Genomic DNA, 19,351 nt, shown 5'->3' on the forward strand with positions numbered 1-19,351 from the left:
TCATGAATAAAATCTTCTTGCATATCCTTCTTGCTTTGTACATTGTTGAGGCAGCATCATTCATTTCTGTCACCACTGTGAACTTTAGCCCAAATGCACTGAGAGCTGTGTGCTGGTCCTCCTGTCTTTACCTTTCTCCCACCTCACCTAGCACTGTGTGCTAGGATTACAGACGATCACATCCAGCTCTGAACGCAGTTCCTGAAGATTGACTGCGAGAACACAATAACAAGGAATAATAAAAAAAAGTTGTGGTATTTGGGCAATATAAAACCTAGGCTTCCAGGCTTGTGTGCTATACTTTGGGTGCAACAATGCATGTCTGTAATACCAGCACTCGGGGAGGCTGAGACAGTTGGATCTCTGTTAGTTCGAGGACAGCCTGATCTACAAAGTGAGTCCAGGACAGCCAAGGCTACACAGTGAAACCCTGTCTGGAAAAAAAAAGTCAGCTATAGCTTGTTTTTAAAAAAAAGAAAAAATATATATATATACACACACACACACACACACACACACACACACACACACACACATTCATATATAGAGGAGATATATATCCTTTAAACTGGTTGGATAAAAGCCCGAAGAGAAAAAAAAAAAAAACACAAAAACAAAATTAAATTTAGGTGGTACTGAAGACAGACAGCTTCATTCTGTCAATCTTGTCATTTGTAGTTTTGTTGTGAGTTTACAGGTAAGGGCTGACCAGCTGGGGCTACAGCTTAGCAGTAGAGCATGAGTGAGCCCTGGGTGCAATCCCTATCACTGAAAATAATGGTAGGAAGATTGACTGCAAGAACACAATAACAAGGAAAAATAAAAAAAGTTGTGGTATTTGGGCAATATAAAAAAAATCTGAAATATCTTAAAATTGTATTTCAATTGTATTTATCATATTTAATAGCTTTTTAAATTTGATAGTTAAAAAATCATAAACTTTTAACAGCTTTGTCTGTTAACATCTGAATACTATGCAGATGTTAAGAGATGTATCACAAGAATCCTAGTAAAATAAAAACAAGCTATGTGTAGTAATCAAATAAAGTACTTACTTCAAGAAAAGTTATCAGTATTTATGAAAAGTAGGAGAAACCCTTAGGCCTTCTCCTAGTAACATGTGCTCTCCCATTGCTGGATGAACACCATGACCGAAAGCAATCTGGAGAGAAGGGTTACACATCCCAGCCACAGCCCACCACTGAGGGGAAGATAGGACAGGAACCTGGATGCAGGAGCTGAAACAGAGCCCATGGAATACTGCTGACTGGCTTGCTCCTACTTAACCTGCTCTTTTATAGTATCGAGGACCAACGTCCTTCGGCACTGCCTGCAGTGGGTTGGGCCCTCCTATACCAATCATCAATGAAAAACTACCCCTACAGATTTACCTAGAGTCTACATGGAGGCACATTCTCCATAGCGGTTTCCTCTTCCAAATGACTCTAGTGGGTAAAGTTGAAAAAAAAAAACCAAACCCAAACTACCAGCACAGCAAGTATAATGGTTTTTTTTTTTTTTTTTTTTTTTTTTTGTCTTGTTTTCAACACAGGGGTTCTCTGTGTAGCCCTATGCTACTTGCCTTCTATCTCTATAGCCGGAGCTACGGAGAAACCCTTTCTCAGAAAGCCCCCTCCCCTGAAAAAAAACAGTATTATTTTAAACATTTTGGATTTTGTTCTTAGTTCTGCCTGACTATAGGCAGATGTATTTTTATTTTAAAACTGCAAAATATGCACAAAATTTTTATTTGATGAAAACATACACTAAAAAGTATAAAATAGGGGTTGGGAGAGATGGTTCAGCAGTTAAGTACATTGGCTGCTCTTCCAGAGGACCTAGGTTCAATTCCAAGCCCCAACATAACTGTTTATAACTCCAGTCCCAGGGTATCTAACACCTTCATACAGACATACATGTAGACAAAACACCTATGCACATTAAATAAATAAATTTTAAAAAATCTTTTTTTTTTTTTTTTTTCAAGACAAGGTTTATCTGTGTAGCCTTGGCTATCTTGGACTCACTTTGTAGACACCAGGCTGGCCTCGAACTCAGAGCAAGCTGCCTGCCTCTTGCATCCATGAGTGCTGTGATTAAAGGCATGCAACACCATGCCTGGCTACCAAATCACTTTTTAAAAATTATAAAATAATGAGCTTTTATGGTGGGGGGGACACTAACTACCACACTACTGAGTGTCCTTGTCAAAACTTTCTTCTAAGAATTGTAAGCGTTTTCCATTCCATGGAAAGTGAACCAGTATCTATAACCCTTTTTGTTGTCAAAACAAGAATCCTAAAAATAAATGCAGATAATGGGCTTATTTAATAACAATAAAAAACTAAAAAAACAAAACACACACCTCCATGGTTGACTTGAGCTTTCAAGAACTCAGCACACAGGTTATGCAGCTGTAAGCACATGCTTACTGTTTTAGTGGTTCCTTCATGTCCGGCACTACTGCTATGCAATCCCTACATGCCTTTCAACTAGAAACCATGGGATTTCTGTCCTAAGGTACTATCTTCCATGCCAATGCAAGATTAGGGATTTTGGTAGAAATCAAGCTTGTTGGATTTTAGCAGAAATCAAATCTGTTGGTAGACTGCTTTTCACATATATTGAGAACTGCTCTCAGAGGGGGCTGGGAGGAACCCATAATGACAATAAAACTGCCACCAATTTAAAGTTAACAGCAGAATTTAAACTTTGAACCAAAGAGAGACAGGAAGTTGTTCTATACATACAAAGGCACTCAGTAGTTAAACTTTCAAAGTTTCCCTTCCAAAGTTCCATTACATAAAACACAGAGCAGCATGGAAATACATTTCCATGAACACAGAACATATAGGTAACTAGAGGCACTAAAACTGGTTGGCTTCTGGAGTTACTTAGACAACAGTACAACGGACAAGACTTAAAAACTCTGCACTATGCAGTTCTGTTTCTGTATATGCATCACTTGTCCTCATTTAGTTTTCACAACCCTGGGCAGACCTCTTAACTAAGCTAGACCCTGTGGTATGTACAGCCAACATCTGATTATAAGCCTAGCCTGTGGGGAATGTTCAGGTAAGCCCTTTGGAGGCCCACAGGAATGGTGAATGAAACATCAGCAACTCCTACTACTCCTCGAAAGGTCCTGATCCAGTGCACACAGTGGACTCAAGCACACTAGGGACTCAAGCACACAGTGAAGTCCCAAAATGGATCCAAGGCTAGGGCAGTGACTGCATTCTCCTTTTTTACAAAGTCTAAGGTAACCTTGTCCCCCACATCTCCCACATTGACTGTTACTGGTGCTTGAGGCTAGCATGGGATGGTCTGGTTGGCCTTTTAGTCATTTACAGGCTGTCACACTGGACAATAAAGTTAGATCTGCACCTTTGCTTCTGGTCTCTGGAGTCTGACTCCTGGGACTCTACGTGGACTCTGTTGCAACCAACCCCGCCCCTTGGTGTCTGATCCCCCACACTAGCCTCTTTGCTTGGGTTTATAACAAGTAAAGAACACTATGTGGAAGAAAGTGGGGGGCATAACACCTTCCATATCAGTGGTAACCCTTCCCACCAGATTTGAGGCTGATGTTGTTGGCATATTAACAATCTTGGCAGAGAAGTCAAAATGTGTATTTATGTATTTGGCATGTTTTCCCGTTCAGTACTTATGCCTGGTCTGGGGAGAGGCAGGTCAGTACTCAGACAGTAAGCAATTCAGAAATTTATTGTATGCTCCAATATCATACTTTACTATAATCAAATTAATTTAATTTATAAAGAAGAGAAATTAGAAACACTGACACTTAAAATATAAATGATAAATAAGATTTTTTTCCTTTTAGACCATGAATCATACTAAAACATTGCAGAGCTCAGAAAGAACTTTGTGTTGGTTAGATTTATTTTGTTTTAAACCAGTCTTTCAGGTTTTGTATTATCACTGTCTCATTTGGTGACACAATAGTTAGAGTAACTTCAAATGCCTCTTCACTCCCATCCCCAACATCCAATAAAACAAACAACTCACCCCAAACATGGAAATCAAAACACAAGCATGTTATGTGACCAGAGTCTTAACTATAAAAACTAAACTCAGCAAGCCAGTACTTCTAACCCTTACGAACAGTTAAAACTGCAACTGGACGGGCATAAGGATTATTCTGACACTATGGTTTTACCTACGGTAGGCAATGTAATAGGAAAGTGGCCGAGTTCAGAAAAGACAGCTCTATATTTAATAAAATGGAGCACTGTCATATTGTTTCAAACCAAATATGGCATTATAATGCCTTTCTAAAAATAAATCTAAGTCCCATGTGACATGTAGCCCTTTAGCTATGTCCACTTCCTTTTAGGGCTCAAGTTTCCCACAGGAAAACTGGCCAATGTTTGGCCAAACTTCCCCAAATCATGTATAGACAAGACATAAATGATAACAGCATGGCCAACCTTTTCCTGCTTGGCTATGTTGATTTTCCTGCATAGCAATACATCTGGGGAGCCCTCAGAGCAGACATGCTAAAAACTTTGTTACTAATAAAAGTGAACAGGCAGAGAACCACTCTAAATAAAAAAGTGGTGGTGAGCATTTGGGTGGCAAGTTACGAGTTAAATTAGAAGGCACTAAATTTTATGTGCAAAGTCATATTCTACACAAATGTTTCTGGTACCTCTAAACTTTTATTTCAATTTTATTTCTATCACCAATTAAACTGCACATCAAATAGGTACTCTCCTAGTAAAGTTAACAGCTTAGCTAACACTGTTTGATGTGTGTGCTTAAAACTTTTACAGAGTGCCACATGTTAAGAATAACATCCTTGGGACTGGAGAGATGGCTCAGTGGTTAAGAGCACTGTCTGCTATTCTAAAGGACCCCGGTTCAATTCCAGCACCCACATGGCAGCTCAAAACTACCTATAACTCTTGTTTCAGGGGACCGGGCTCCCTTATATATGCAGACAAAACACCAATGTACATAAAAAATAAAAGAATAACATCCTTGGCCTGGTATGGTGATGCAGACCTTTAACTCCAGTACTCAGAAGTCAGAGGCAGGTGGACCTTTACGAGTTCCAGGTTTTCATGGTCTATGCAGTGAGTTTCAGGTAAGCTAGGAGATAAAGAGTTATAAAGTGAGACCCCGTCTCAATCAACCGACCATCAACACCAACAAAATAACTAAAAAGCTTGGGTTCTGTGAGATGGCTCAGCAAAAACTTGCTACCAAGCCTGATACCGGTTCAATTCTTGGGTCCCACATAGTATAAAAGGAAAACTGACTCCTCCAGAGTGTTCTCTGACCTCTACATTCCTGCCACACCCTACACACACACACAAAATAAATAAAAACACAATTAATATACAGTGCATAGTACATAATATAAAACTTGAGTCTAAGTATTACACTCAAGTTATATTTTTATATAACCTAATCCATTAAATTACAAGTACTAAAATGTTTCTTTTTAACATTCAATTTTATTTAAAAAGTTCTTTTCTTTTGGAAACAATGTCATAGATTTCGGAGTGCCACAAGAGCTATGCAGCTGTGAAGCAGCTATATTATTTCATGGACTGTTATAACTCCATGCTATCTCCTTGCTCTGGTAAACATGCTTGTTGCCAACCCAGACAACCTGAAATGGATCCCTGGGGCACAAATGGTGGAAAGAAGAACCAATTATTCCAAGTTCTCCTCTGACCTCTATACTTGTGCTATGGCATCTGTGTGTGTGCACATATACAAACATATGTGCATGCACACGTGCACACAAACATGTTGTGGATATAAACATATTTTTGTTTTGGCTCCAAGTGTGGGATATGGGGCTGATTCAGATGCTCCACAGCAGCAGACTATTTGCTTCATGCGGGCTCAGAGAGAAGCTCTTTGCCAACTGCAGATAGTTTAAATCTGAGGACTCTGGAGAGAGAATAAATGCCAGAGCCTAGAGAGTGTGGAGCTGGGAGAAAGAACAATGCTGCTGCTTCCCCCTTGCTGCTCCTGGTTGCTGTTGTGAGACAAAAAGCTGGAGGTCTCCTGAAATGAGGATTGGACTGGCTCTAAGGAACCCGATGACCCTGACCAGCAGGAAGCAGCTAAGAGAACTGTGCCCCCTCTCCCACTAACTCTTTCTCTCTCCTATTTGGTGTTGGGGTGTTGGAAGGGATTGGGGTGGAGTAGGGTGAAAAAGATAAAAGAAACATAAATAAAAGAGTTTTTGAAAAGTACAACTACACACACTCAATAAAAAACAAACAAACATTTTCTTTTTTAAAGGGAGGGCTTGAGTTAGATCCTGCTCCTTAAGAACCAACACTTTCACAGCTGGCTGTTTATCTTAATTCTGAATGGAATGTTTAGCTGCTTTTTTCCTCCACTATTCTGTTATTGACCTTACCTTTACATTTCTATGGTATGGGAGAAGGTCCTGCAGCTCTGTCTACTCACAATTCTTTCCCCTTAATTTTCAACACTTTTGCTACCATTTTTTGGCTAAGTCAATATAATTTATAATGAGTCAGAGTACATATATGATTCATTTTTTCTTTGACTTTCTATTTTTTCTTCTCATCAACTGTTCTATTTTTCTTTCCCCTGGTTTTCTTTGTATCTAACTATACTATGCATATATCAGTGTATAATTTCTTTAAAAGTCTGAAAGGGTCATAGTTCCAGGTGTGTATAACTGTGATAATGTATAGTTTTGTGATGATGTATATAGCTCAGTGATAATGTACAGATTAGTGACAATATATAGCTCTCTTTAGCATGTCTGAGGCTCCCTTGTATCCCCAACACCAGACAAACCAACTCCAACACCCACTCCTTAAGAATAGACCTCCTGGGGCTGGAGAGATGGCTCAGTGAGCAATGGCTGCTCTTTGAGAAGACCCGTGTTCAATTCCCAGCATCTATATGGAAGCTCAAAACTGTCTGTAATTCCAGTTCCACAGGATCCAACACCCTCACACAGACATACATGTAACCCAAACACCAAATTTACATAAAAGTCAAACAACAATAAAATACAATAAAGCCTTTCCCACTTGAAAGGCAATTTTGTTGTTTAAAACAACAAAAACAGACCTCCTACTGATATGGCTTTTCCCTACTTATTTTTAACCAATTGTCTAATTCACCTTAATAGGACTCTTACCCCAGGTTTTCTCCTTCTGTGGGAATTCTACTCCCCTGGAGACACAGTTTCCTGGATCTTGCTTATTTCTCCTTTCTCATTCTGAGGAAATATATTGTTCAGCAGCTCTCTAAGAAAGTATATAAAGCTGGTGAATATATTCAAATATACCATGACATAAAATTATGGACTTCTTCCTCATAGCAAGCTTTCAGGACTTTTCTTCATCCCTGGTGTTCTGAAACGTTCTAAAGAGAAGGCGCCATATCTTCTCTTACATCTGCACTGGGCCCAACTCCTTGTTGTCCAGTTATCCTTAACTGAGCCTGTTTTCCTCTTCACCTACCATCCCCCTATCTCTGTCTTTTATTTTACTATCTGCCCCTGCTTAAGCTTTATTTTCTAGCTTGTCTGATGTTTAAAAATGTCTTTTACACTTGAATTTCAGATCCCTTTCTTGTTCTGCTTCAGCTTTTTTTTTTTTTTTAAATAGCATCTTGTTCTCCAATAATGAATACAAATAGATGGGAGTTCAGTTTTGGCAGTTCCTTAGGAAACCCACATCTTTGCTTGTTTAGGGCTCTGACTGCTTTCTAAGAAGCTTCTGTGGTTGTTGAAATCTTAAAAGAGAAGCAGCCAGGCACAGGGTGCATGCCTACAATCCTAGTTGCTCAGGAGACTGAGGCAGGAATTCAAGGGCAGTCCAGGTAACACAGGGCAATCTATTCTCAAAAAGTATATAGAGGACAAGAAAGATGGCTTACTGGGCAAAGCGCTCTCACACACTCTAAAAGTTCCTAACCTGCCTAAGCCTAAACATTCCTGACCAATAAAAGAAGGAAATTAAAAAATAAATAGCTGAAAGGCTCCTCTGGGAAGTAAATGAGGTAGCCACCTGGGCAATGCTGTCAGAAAGGCCTGGGTTATGATCGAGATCCTCTACTTAGAAGCTATGTGCGTTTAAGTTTCTGTTTAAGTTGTTCTAAGTAAGGTTAAAAATAATCACTCATACAACCTTGACGTGTTGGGCAGATGGGCAGATCCTAAAACCTAATGGCCTGAGACTTACATGTACATTGCTGCTTATACTCCTTACCTAGATTTAGACACTTACATGTCCAGGTGATGGCCCATTCAAACTAAATTCCAACTCTTTGCAAAAGTGACACAGAGTACTAGCAGAGGGCAAGAAACCAGAAGCAGATGTCTGAGTTCTTATCCCAACACATGGGGGCAGTTAGGCTCAGTTCCCATTGAAATGTCAGAATAAGAACAAATATTTCTAATACTTTACTGCCTCTCTTTTCTTTGTTACACATGACCTGACGTCATATCTGTCTGCAATTTTGACACCAGTGCCTAAATAATACTATAAATTACCCAAGAGATCCCATATGCCTTGTTTTCCAAGTAGGCACTATGTCAAGACTAAAACAAGCTGCCCCAAAAACAAACTAAATGAAACCTGCTGCTCTCTGGATCCTCACAAAACAGAAAGCTGTAATATGATAAAATGTAAATCAGTGACATAAAAATCACCTTAAAAGACTAGTTTCTAGGACCAGTAATACTCGCAAAGGATCTGATAAAAAGACAAGCGACAAGAGGACTTAGAGGAAAGCAATAGGTGCTCAATAAAACATAGGCAGGTCAGCACTGGCCGCAAAGATGATTTCAATTCTTCCTGTGTCTGAATGGCAAGGCTTTTGAAACCACAGTTGATCCCTCACATCTCATAATGGTGTTACGAGCTTCCAACCCCACCAAGCAACCACCTGTGGATAATGATATACTCCCAGAAAAAGACTGCTACTATGTGAAGTTACCACAAATAAAAGACCTAGTGTGTGTCTCGGAAGGATATCTTTGTAAATTCTTCCCTCAAGTTTACCCTCTATGCGGCTCATTGAAAACCTGATTACAGAACTTTCCATATGAAACATCTCAAGCTAGAATGTTCTATAAAACAGAGATGACACTTAATTGGGAATGCCCCCTTCCGATACACAACCATCAATGCCAGGAAAAGACAGAGCTAGAAAACTAACATAGAGACACAGCTTCTCTTGTTTGGATCTAGAGCCAAGGTGTGCTCAGTCTATGTGCATCTCATCTACGCTGTGGGAAACTGCAGTTTGGTAACAATGGCAGGCATAGGGCAGCCCTCTCATTAAAAAAGAAAAAGAGAACAAATAGTAATATCATTTCTAAGGAGCCTAGAGTAGCCCAGATCATATGGAACGTTGTTTAGAGGGCTTGTGATTGCATTTAAAACAGTCCTACTGTCAGTCACAGAAGGACAAAAGGGAGAAAGGCAAGTGACTAATAAAAGTCATTTAATCATTCTGTTGTTTACTACTTCCGCTCTACAACAGTTGTGCTTTAGACTTGGGATGCAGCTAGTCGGGGTACTGCCCCTTATCCTCACTAAGTTTTCAGACAATAAAACGAAGTAAACAAGTAGTCACATCGTCTCAGGTCTGGGACTGCTAAATAGCACAGAGCAGTGAGTGACCTAGCATTGAGCCCCGCTCCACGTGTAGAAGAATTTTAACTCAGAACACTGGCTGCTCTGGCAAGAGATCACATCCAAAGACTTTCTAGGTCTGTGTGATCTGGCAGGAATACAGACACGCCTTTGGAGACAGAGCCAAGCAGATCTCTGAGTTTAAGACCAGCCAAGTATAGAACAAGTTTCAGGTAAAGAAAAGCTTAAGTTCAGGCGCTGTGGTACATGCCCTTACTCCCAGCACTCAGGAGACAAAGGCATGCAGATCTCTGAGTTCTAGTCTGTGCTGTTCAGTCAGTTAGGTTGAGTAGAAGTTGAGGGGCAGTGCAATGGAGTTGAGTTTGTAGCATTTCAGTTCAATGGAATTCAGAGGCAGTTTTACTGAGAGTTTTGTAGAGACAGTTTGAAGAGAGAACAAACTATACACAGGTGAAGACAGAATGAGCCAGAGAATTAGAAGGTGCCAGAAGATTAGAACAGATTGCTAGAGTTAGTTTGAGGCCAAGCAGAGCAATTCAATCAGAAACAGAGAGAAGCCAGTTTGAATCAATTAGCTTGGAGGGGAGTTTGAGCCAGAACAGCTGAGTTAAACCAACCAGCCAGAGTTCAGAAAGACGTAAAAAGGTGAGCTTATTCAGCAGTAAGTCTCAGAGGCTGAAAACATTCTAGGCCTACATTAGATTTATATGGAGGCTAGAAGCTTCCAGGACTAGGCCCTAGGTTAACAAACAGAGGCAGTAAGCCTCCAAGATGACAATTAAATCTGGCAAAAAAAAAAAAAAAAAAAGTTACTTTTACATCCATGATTGAAATGTATGGAAGCACACCATTAACACATAGCTTACATGTGAAGCAATGACAGATACAAAACAAGAGTGATCATTTTTATTCATTAAACACTTCATGGTTTTCAAGATATGTCTACATCTGTTATCTGATTCAGTTCTACTGAACCCCACAAAACATGAAAGGACCTCTAGTATCTTTTCTCTCCCTACTTTACTAACTAGCTAATCAGGATTTCACATTCTCAGTTAAGTTCACCGTTATTGTGTTAGATATTCTTTTACCACCCAAATTTTAAAGAAAGGCCAGCGACTCATTTGAAATCTTATGATATAGCTACTTCATTTCTAGAATCTATAAAAACAACAATATGTATTAACAATATGTGCAGTTTAATATATTTACATTTGGTTTTCTTCAACCTGAAACAGGAAAATTATGCAAAACCACAATACACCATGACTTACGGGCTTGAAAATCTCACAATGCTACAATTCTCCCATCTTTACATGTCTCTCAAACTGATCATATAACAAAACTCTAGTTTGCCAATAACTACTTCAAAAATCTTTTAAATACAGAAGCACATGGTCAATGAAATTAAGACATTTCCTACAAAGTAACTGTGTACATTTTTCAAATGAACCTTTGAAAAGCCGAGGAAATCATCCTCAAATCATTTCACCATCTGAGCACGTAAGTCTGCCATTTCACACTCAAGGGGATGGACAGTTCATTCACAGCATGGAAGTTCAAGCTTCTCCAAATCTAAAAATATTAAATAAACTATTTAAGTACAAAGAAAAAGCCACTTTATAAAAGGCTCAAAAAGAACTCATCCAGCAATATTGCTACAAGAAAATCTGTCCAAAATAGGATTTTAAGTAAGAAGCAGCAGGCCTGTGAACAGTCTTAGTACCCTCTTGGCCTGTTCAGTGCTCTCTTTGAGGCAGGCACTGGCTCACATGCGACAACTTCCTCACTTCTAAGAGGCACAAACATGTCACAGAAATCACTGCATAAAAGCACACTTCACTTACAAGTTAAGCCACTAGTTTACCTTACTTTAAACTTTACACGAAGTAACTTCATACCATCTCTAAAAGCATATATGCATTCTGATACTAGGGACAACCAGAGTTAAAATGAGCCATCTGAGGTATCTGAGTCTAAAAATACATAATTTTTTTCCTCACTCTGAACTAGTCAGATTGGTATTTAAACAAAATGTCATCAAATGTTGCATTAAATGTGCCAGAATAAAAAGATTAAACACCAACTTCTCAAGTCTATCATGCAGAGAATTCTCCCGCCCCTGAAGTCTGTAACTAAGCCCCTCATCTCTTCTTACCCAGCACATTAAAAATGAAAGGGCAGTGCATGCAATAAATCAAAGAGCAACAGAATTGATACCGTAAGCCTTAAAAGTTTACACAGCACAATGAAGACAAGATAAACTGTGAAGATATCTGCTATTACCAAGGGTAATAAAGGGAAAGGGTCTACCCATTTTCCTTTACAATTACTGCAACTACTCAGTGTCTTCAGTCTGTGCCTCAAACAGCAATATAGATTTTACTTTGAAAAATTGCCTTAAATAAAACCAAAACTTAGTACTAGCAAAACCAAGCTATTGCTTAACAAAGATCTTATTTTAAAAGCTGTGTTTGAATTTATTAACATATCAGCTTGGTTAGGCATTACCAGAACAATTTTCTTTCCCACTGTTATAAAAAACCCAGAGGAAAAAAAAAAGGCTTAACAACTTTTAAGAGTAAAGTCTGTTCTCTTACTACTGCTTTAATGCATTTTTATAAAGGCTGTCTCTAAGATTCCCATGTTTGCTGAACTAAAAATTCATAAGCACAATGCTGATATGAAAAGATTAAACTTCCTAGCACGTGTGAAAAAGAAGGTGGTATGGTGGCACAGCTGTAATTCTAGCACTTGGAAGGAGGAAGAAGGAACTAGGGGAGGCCAGCCTGGGCTACAAGAGTATACTTCAACGAAGGGAAACACATCCAAACAGCATCTATAGAGCTAATCTTTAAGCTGTGCAATGCAAGGAGAAATGTACATTACTAACTTTTTCAGAATCCAGGAGAAAGCGTTTTCTTCTTGAAACAGAAACCCAACAAAGCTATTTCTAACCATCCATTTTCAGCATGAGTTCTAAATTCCAAAACAGCAGAGTCAAACTTGTTAATACTACATATAAAGAACAAACAAGACTTGGGGGAGAACTCAGAATCTGTTTTTGTTTTTTGAGACAGGATCTCACTATACAGCTCTGGGTGCTCTGGAATTCACTGTGTAGAGCAGCTGACCTTGAACTCAGAGATTGGCCTGCCTCTTGAACTTGGAATCTGAAGCATATGATTCTTAGTCACTTAAAAAGTTTAAAGCAGAGGACATTTGAGGTTAAAATGAAATGTCTAAAACATAAAATCAGAATTGGCTAGGAGCTGGGCATAGTGGATCTTTAATCACAGCAGAGACAGGTGGATCTCTGAGTTCAAGGCCAGTCCAGTCTTGATATTGAGTTCTAGGACAGCCAGGGCTACAGAGTGAGACATTGGCTTTAAAAGCAAAATAGAACAAATAAGTTCAGCTATGGATATAAAAGTAAAATTTATTTGCCTTGTTTCTAAGAATGCAATACCAGAATGGTGTGTGTGTGTGTGTGTGTGTGTGTGTGTGTGTGTGTGTGTGTGTGTATGTGTGTGTGTGTGTAAGGAAAAAGATATGATATCTTCTTTTTCAAAGGGGAACAGTCTTCTAACATCAGGATAGAAAACATATCTGCCTGTTTTATAAACATCTGTGTCCTTCTTGGATTTGGAAATCCACTTTTGCCAGCATCCCCTTGGCTTCCTCCATTGTCCATTTCACTGAATATCACTGTTGCCTCCACACTACAACCTCTAGCCAAAGGCAAAGACCAATTAATTTCCCTGACACTTAATGAAAAGTAGCACAAAGTTAAAAAAAAAAAAAAAGATGAAAATTGACACAAGGTAGAGGAGATTCTGATGTGAGCTGCCAACAGCCCTCTTTTCTTTTAGACAAACAACTCTCTTGCTTTCAAGACAGTCACTTTTAAAACAAAGGTTAATGCTATATATCACACAATATTCTAATTAGATGCAATACAATTCTATACATTTGCTAGTGCTTTAGAAAAACAAAAGTAAAACAGGAAGATGAAATGACAAAGGATTTTTTTTTCCAAAAAGAAGATAGCAAGAAGGAGACTGGGGTCAACTAAATCCTTCCTTCCCTTCAAAGGTGAATCCTTAATAGGACCCCAAAGAATGTTTTCTGCAATGAACTGGTGACTGTGATGCTGGCTGATGCTGTTTAGAAGGCCCTGGGCTGAGTGTGTCAGCGGACACTTCTAGGACTCAGTTCTTTTTTTTTTTTTTTTTTTTAACAACTATTTATTTATTTATTATACAAAATTTTGCCTGTGTGTGTGCCTGTGCATTGGAAAAGGGCACCAGATCTCACTATAGATGGTTACAAGCCACCATGTGGTTGCTGGGAATTGAACTCAGGACCTTTGGAAGAACAGCCAGTGTTCTTAACCTCTGAGCCATCTCTCTAGCCCCCTAGGACTCAGTTCTTATTGAAGACTTTGGGTAAGAAGAGAAAACACTAAAAGTTATGTTTATATATATATTTTTTCACTTTACAAATGGACAGCTATCTGTCTATTATTTATTTAAATACATTGTTATAAAAAATCTAATTCAGTGTAAATATTCTCAATGTTCACAAACACAGGGGCATAGGAAAAGCACGGTAATGTCAGAGCATGTTCTCTGCACATGTTCACAATGCACAGAAGCACGAAGTAAAAGCAGCCGTTTTCACAACTGTTTGACTTCATTGCACAGTTGTTTCATGGTTCATTTCAACACTCTCAAAAGTAATATTCAGTGTTCACATTATTTATCCTATGGAGATTCCTCTCAAGAAATGAGAAAACAAAACATCTCACTATCTAAATGAGCTGAAACTTGCAGTACAGTTATATTTTGGCACAGATAAAGAAAATCCTTGTTAGTTCATCAGTATATTTTAATATTCCCTGTTAAAAGATATCCAAAAAGGGACAAGAAAATGGTGATTTTTTTTTAAGTGCTGACACTTTTCACACCCAGGTTCAGCCACAGCAGCTGGGAGATGTGTCAGCTGTAGCTTTATTCCTTTTGAATCTGAGAACTGTAGTCACTTCCATGACATTTCAAAAACTGGATCCAGTGATTTTTTTTTTTCATGATTCTGATTCTTCTAATTTTAAATCTCCTTTAGAAAACAACTTCTGCAAACTTAGAAGGTATCTGGATAGTCTGCAGCTGCTCACAATCAAATAATTCTGTCCTAGACCTCTAGTGACCTGGGAGCACAAAGACGGAAGGGAAAAGCAGAAGCAAAGCCACCCTTTCTCCTTGCAAACAGAGCGACTGAGTCTATGAAGCCCCTCAGATATGACATCCATTAGGGGCTCCTTTGCTTCTAACTGTGTAAGGGTCCTTGGCTGTGGTGTGACTTGCACAAGAAGTACACATAGACCCCGAGAGGCCCTTTAGTCCTCGTTGAAAAACGCTGTTGGAGAGACTGTAAATGATACAGTTGCAGAAACTGTTACTAATAGCAAGCCAGGTAGTCAGGAAGGATGCAAGGCGGCTGCTGCAGCCTGTGGAGCTCTCCAGCAAGAAGTAGATGATGTACGGCAACCAGAGGACATAAAATACACTTGTGATTCTGAATAGGACCATGGCATAGCGCTTATCTGGACAGCTCTGAGCTTCCCCAGTCTCCCCATTCTGGCTGCTGAATCGGGCTTGCCTTTCGCTGATTTCTTTTGTATGCTGCTGGCAGATGCGGAAGATGTTGAAATACGTGAAGCAGACAATGAGGGCAGCTGGGGCATACAGCATCATCACGATGAACAATGTGAAGTAGGGGTTGGTGTGCCAGGACTCTGCACACCACTGGAATACATCTCCATGATATCCAGGTTTGCCCCAGTGGAAGAAGGAGGGCAGGAAAACCAGGGTTGAATATAGCCAAATCAGAAAAATACAAAGGCGTAGTCTCCAGGGAGTAACCAGGGTATTATAGGTTAAAGGCTTAGTGATGGCAATATATCTATCAATGCTGATACAGGCCAGAGAAGTCATAGAGACGCTCTTCAGAACTGACACTACAAAACCAAATACTTGGCAAGTCATGGCCTCCTCCATTGGAAGGGGGTAGTGAAGGAGCGATAAGGAAGGGACCAGACAGCTTACCCCAACCAAGAGATCAGCATATGCCATTGTCTGGATAAAATAACTTGTAGTATGATGGTTCAACAGAGGTGCACAGTGAAACACAAAAATCACAATGATGTTGCCAGAAATAATCAATACAGTTAGAAAGACAATAATCAGCACTTCCAAAAGACAGAACCTGACAGTTTCCAAGTAGCCCAGTGCCAGGAGACAGAAAGTATGGCTGCTCTGATTACCATCCAAGGTGGAGTTCATCTCGTGCTCAGGAACTGGCTCTCAGTTCATGCTGCCACCTGGCTGCTGTCACAGTTCCCAGGAGCAGCCACTGTCACTGCAGTCAGCTCTGTGTGTGACAACGCCAGGAAGCCCTAGTCACCAGGTTCCTGGTGCTGCTGCTGTCGTACATTGCCTGCTGTGTAATTTCCCTTTAAATTCTTCCTGGAATAGGGAGAACCAAAAGCAGTTGTCTGGACAGTCCCAGACGCGGCCATACTGCCAGGTTCACCACGCATATAGCACCAAAGGGAGTAAGGCAAAGTGGGGATAGTGTCTTCAGGCCAAGTGAGGGTTGGGGAGGGGCAGAGGGAGGAAGATTAGAAGCTTCAGCAGGAGTTGTAATGAGTCTCCTCTGAACAGCTGATAGAAGAAAAGGAGAAAGCATTTTACATTTTGCATTCCACATCCTAGTCAAAGAACCTAGCTGTCTCTGACTGCCACCACCCCTCCCACTTCACCCTCAGCAGCACCCTCCATAAAGGGCCCTTACTGCAGAGGAGCAGCTATACCATGTTTCCAAGACCAACATAAAAACAAAGAAATTACAGATCCATTTACGCTCATTTTCTTTTATTTAATCTGCTGTAAGAGCAAGCCTTTCCTTATGTTAATCCTGAAAACATTTGGTTACATTACCATTGATAAAAATTAACTAAGATCAATTTTCTCCATTAAATCCAATGTACTATTTTACCTCTGCAAACACCTTAATATAATTTCTCTGCTTAGCTCAATTTCAGAGTGTTACCTGTAATTCTGCATGCTGAAATCCAAACAAAAGCCACAATCCATCCTTAACAGAAAGCCTTGCAATGCAGGAATGTGCTTCAGCTTGCCCTACTGCAGAACTAAGGCACAGAGGGAGGGGATAAAGGAGTAGGAGGAGAAGCAGGGAGAAGGGGCTTGGGAAAGGGAGAAAAAGGGCAGGGAAGGAAAACACGTGCTCGCACACGCTCCAGCATCTTGGGCAACTCATTAGAATTCATCGCCAGAGAGGAGCTCCGAGTTTGCCGACGGCACAGTGGGCACTGACTTGTGTGCCCGCAGTGCAGTGTTTCCTCGTCAGTTTGGAATCCTCCTCTTAGGTAAATGAGCAGAATTCAGACTGCCACCAAGAAAAATGGGCAGTAACCATAGGAGGTGGGGAGGTGGGAGTCAGGAAAAGAAAGGAGGAGCGGGGGATGGGAAAAGAGGGAGGAGTTAGGAGTTGGGCTGAAGCATACTACAAGAGGGGTGAGGGGGAAAGTCCTATTTTTGTATACCATTTCTCCAAGAACAAAGAATAGTGTGAAAGAAAGGAAGCATGTTAACAGTACATGGCAACTGAGGAATTTCAGCTGCACAAGAAATTATAGCTGAACGACAATATTCAGTCTTAATTTTCTTTGATCATTTATTGGATATTGGCCAATATTAAAAAAAAAAAAAAAAGGTGCCGTGTTGCTCTCTCTTTTGCCTCTCCCTCAGTCTAATTAGGTGTGACATGGGAGTGACAAGCCTGAAGCAGCACACCAATATTCAGGTACAAGTCTTTACATGTTACAATTCAGTCTTGTTTCTACTTATCTAAAACAATGCAAATTGAAATCATACAGTATTTTTCTTGGATATTGTCATAAATGGTGCTTTTCAATAACTGGGTGCTGTGGGAATGGGATAACTTTGCCTAAATAAAGCCCCACACCCCCAGCAGAGTAAAAGAAAATAAACGCTGGCATCTATAATAATCCCAGGAGATCTACATATTTGAACAGAGCACTATGTGATCCAAGTTGTATTTTTACTTTTTTTTTTTTTTTAATTTTTGCTTATTTTATACATGCTTTATTACTATGGGCAAAAGGATGCCTGCAATCACAGTTCAGTGAAGTGTGGACGCTGTTTACTTCAGGAAAGTAACGACCTGAGAAACATGCTCAGCAGGATGTGACAGGCTTCAGCAGAGAACAGCCTCACAGGAGGGTCAGCCTCCTGGCTCAGAGCTTTTTGTATTTAAGTCACTGTCACTCAGATTATCTGAGGTAGCTGATTCCTGATCCTACCTCTCCCAGTCCCTTTCCACACTAATTCACCAGCACACGGTATGCTGAGGGGTCTACCTCTGAGCATCTCTTACACAGAACAGTAGTCCCAATCTGCAGTTTTATAGTCCATTATCTAAGCTCAGTTATAGTCTGAAAACACTGACTGGAAAATCCTAGCTTGAGAGAGCCCACATTCAAATAACAACAGACTGTTATTTTATTATTATATTATTTAATTATCTATTATTTTTATTATTACCTATTATCTTTACTGTCTTCCTTTGCATACTTTGTAAGTTATTCTTTATTGAAAGTATGGAATGGGGGCTGGAGATTAAGAGCACTAGATGATCTTCCAAAGGTCCTGATTTTGATTCCCAGCAACCACATGGTGGCTCACAACCATCTATAATGTGATCTGGTGCCCTCTTCTGATGTGCAGGCATACATGTAGGCAGAACATTGTATACATAATAAATAAATCTTTAAAAATAAAAGTATGGAATGGATAAACTAGTTAGAGGTCTGGAACTATCTAATGCTTTAGGCACCCATTGAAGGTCATAGAAAGTGTCCCCAGCAAATAAGAGAAACTCCTTTGCTATCACCCCAATCCAAGCCACAATTATCTTTTGCCAGGTTTCACTAGACCCAAAATAATATTCTAAAACTAAAATGATAAATAATAAATAACAGTAACTAGGCGGTTGCTAACATTTAATATGACTAAGAACTTTACTAAGTATTTTCACTTACTATCCCTTTTAATACCAACAATCATATAAGAAAGATTATCATCACATTTTATGCCTAGGGTTATTAAATACCCAACAACAACTAGAAAACAGTGGAGCTAGGATTTGAAGGAAGACAACCTGCCTTTTATCAGGTATACGCAATCATATTACAAACTGTTTTTATTTCTTGATTTCATTTATTTGCTTCACTTGAGGCAGGATCTCACTTTATAGAGCAGGCTGTACTCAAACTCATAGAACTGGCCTGTCTCTGCACTATCATGGCCTGTAATACTGCTTTAAACCTAAATGTATGGCTTCAGTTGGGATTGGAAACAGTTAAATAGTTTAGCACTGCCTTGTATGTATAAAGCCAACACTGGAAAAACAAAATACTATAAAATAATCATAATAAAATGATTCAATATTTTCCTTGTTACACAAAACCATTAATATGTCACTTTCTAAGACTGAGCCCCTACTTGCTTTGTGTATAGTTAACTGCTGAGTTTTCTCAGGACTTGAACAGAGATATCCTTAAAAAAAAAAAACAAAAAACAAAAACTGAATAAACAATACAAGCCAAATACAAT

General features: G+C 39.5%; 2 protein-coding genes across 7 annotated transcripts in view; both read right to left on the reverse strand.

Annotated features, from left to right (window-relative positions):
- Rabgap1 (RAB GTPase activating protein 1) overlaps nt 1-19,351 on the reverse strand; it is a 124,940-nt gene that overhangs the window by 34,740 nt on the left and 70,849 nt on the right. The gene's annotated exons all lie outside the window — the stretch shown is intronic.
- On the reverse strand, nt 14,150-15,976 carry Gpr21 (G protein-coupled receptor 21). The gene has a single exon (XM_055600011.1). The coding sequence runs from the start codon at nt 15,974-15,976 to the stop codon at nt 14,927-14,929; it is 1,050 nt and encodes a 349-aa protein (XP_055455986.1). The 3' UTR covers nt 14,150-14,926.

The sequence above is a fragment of the Psammomys obesus genome, unplaced genomic scaffold (assembly GCF_907164565.1).
Source record: "Psammomys obesus unplaced genomic scaffold, mPsaObe1.curated_primary_1811, whole genome shotgun sequence".
NCBI classification, from domain to species: domain Eukaryota; kingdom Metazoa; phylum Chordata; class Mammalia; order Rodentia; family Muridae; genus Psammomys; species Psammomys obesus.

Coding starts and splice junctions, on each gene's coding strand:
- Gpr21 (XM_055600011.1), bottom strand. CDS start 15,976: ATGAACTCCACCTTGGATGGTAATCAGAGCAGCCATACTTTCTGTCTC.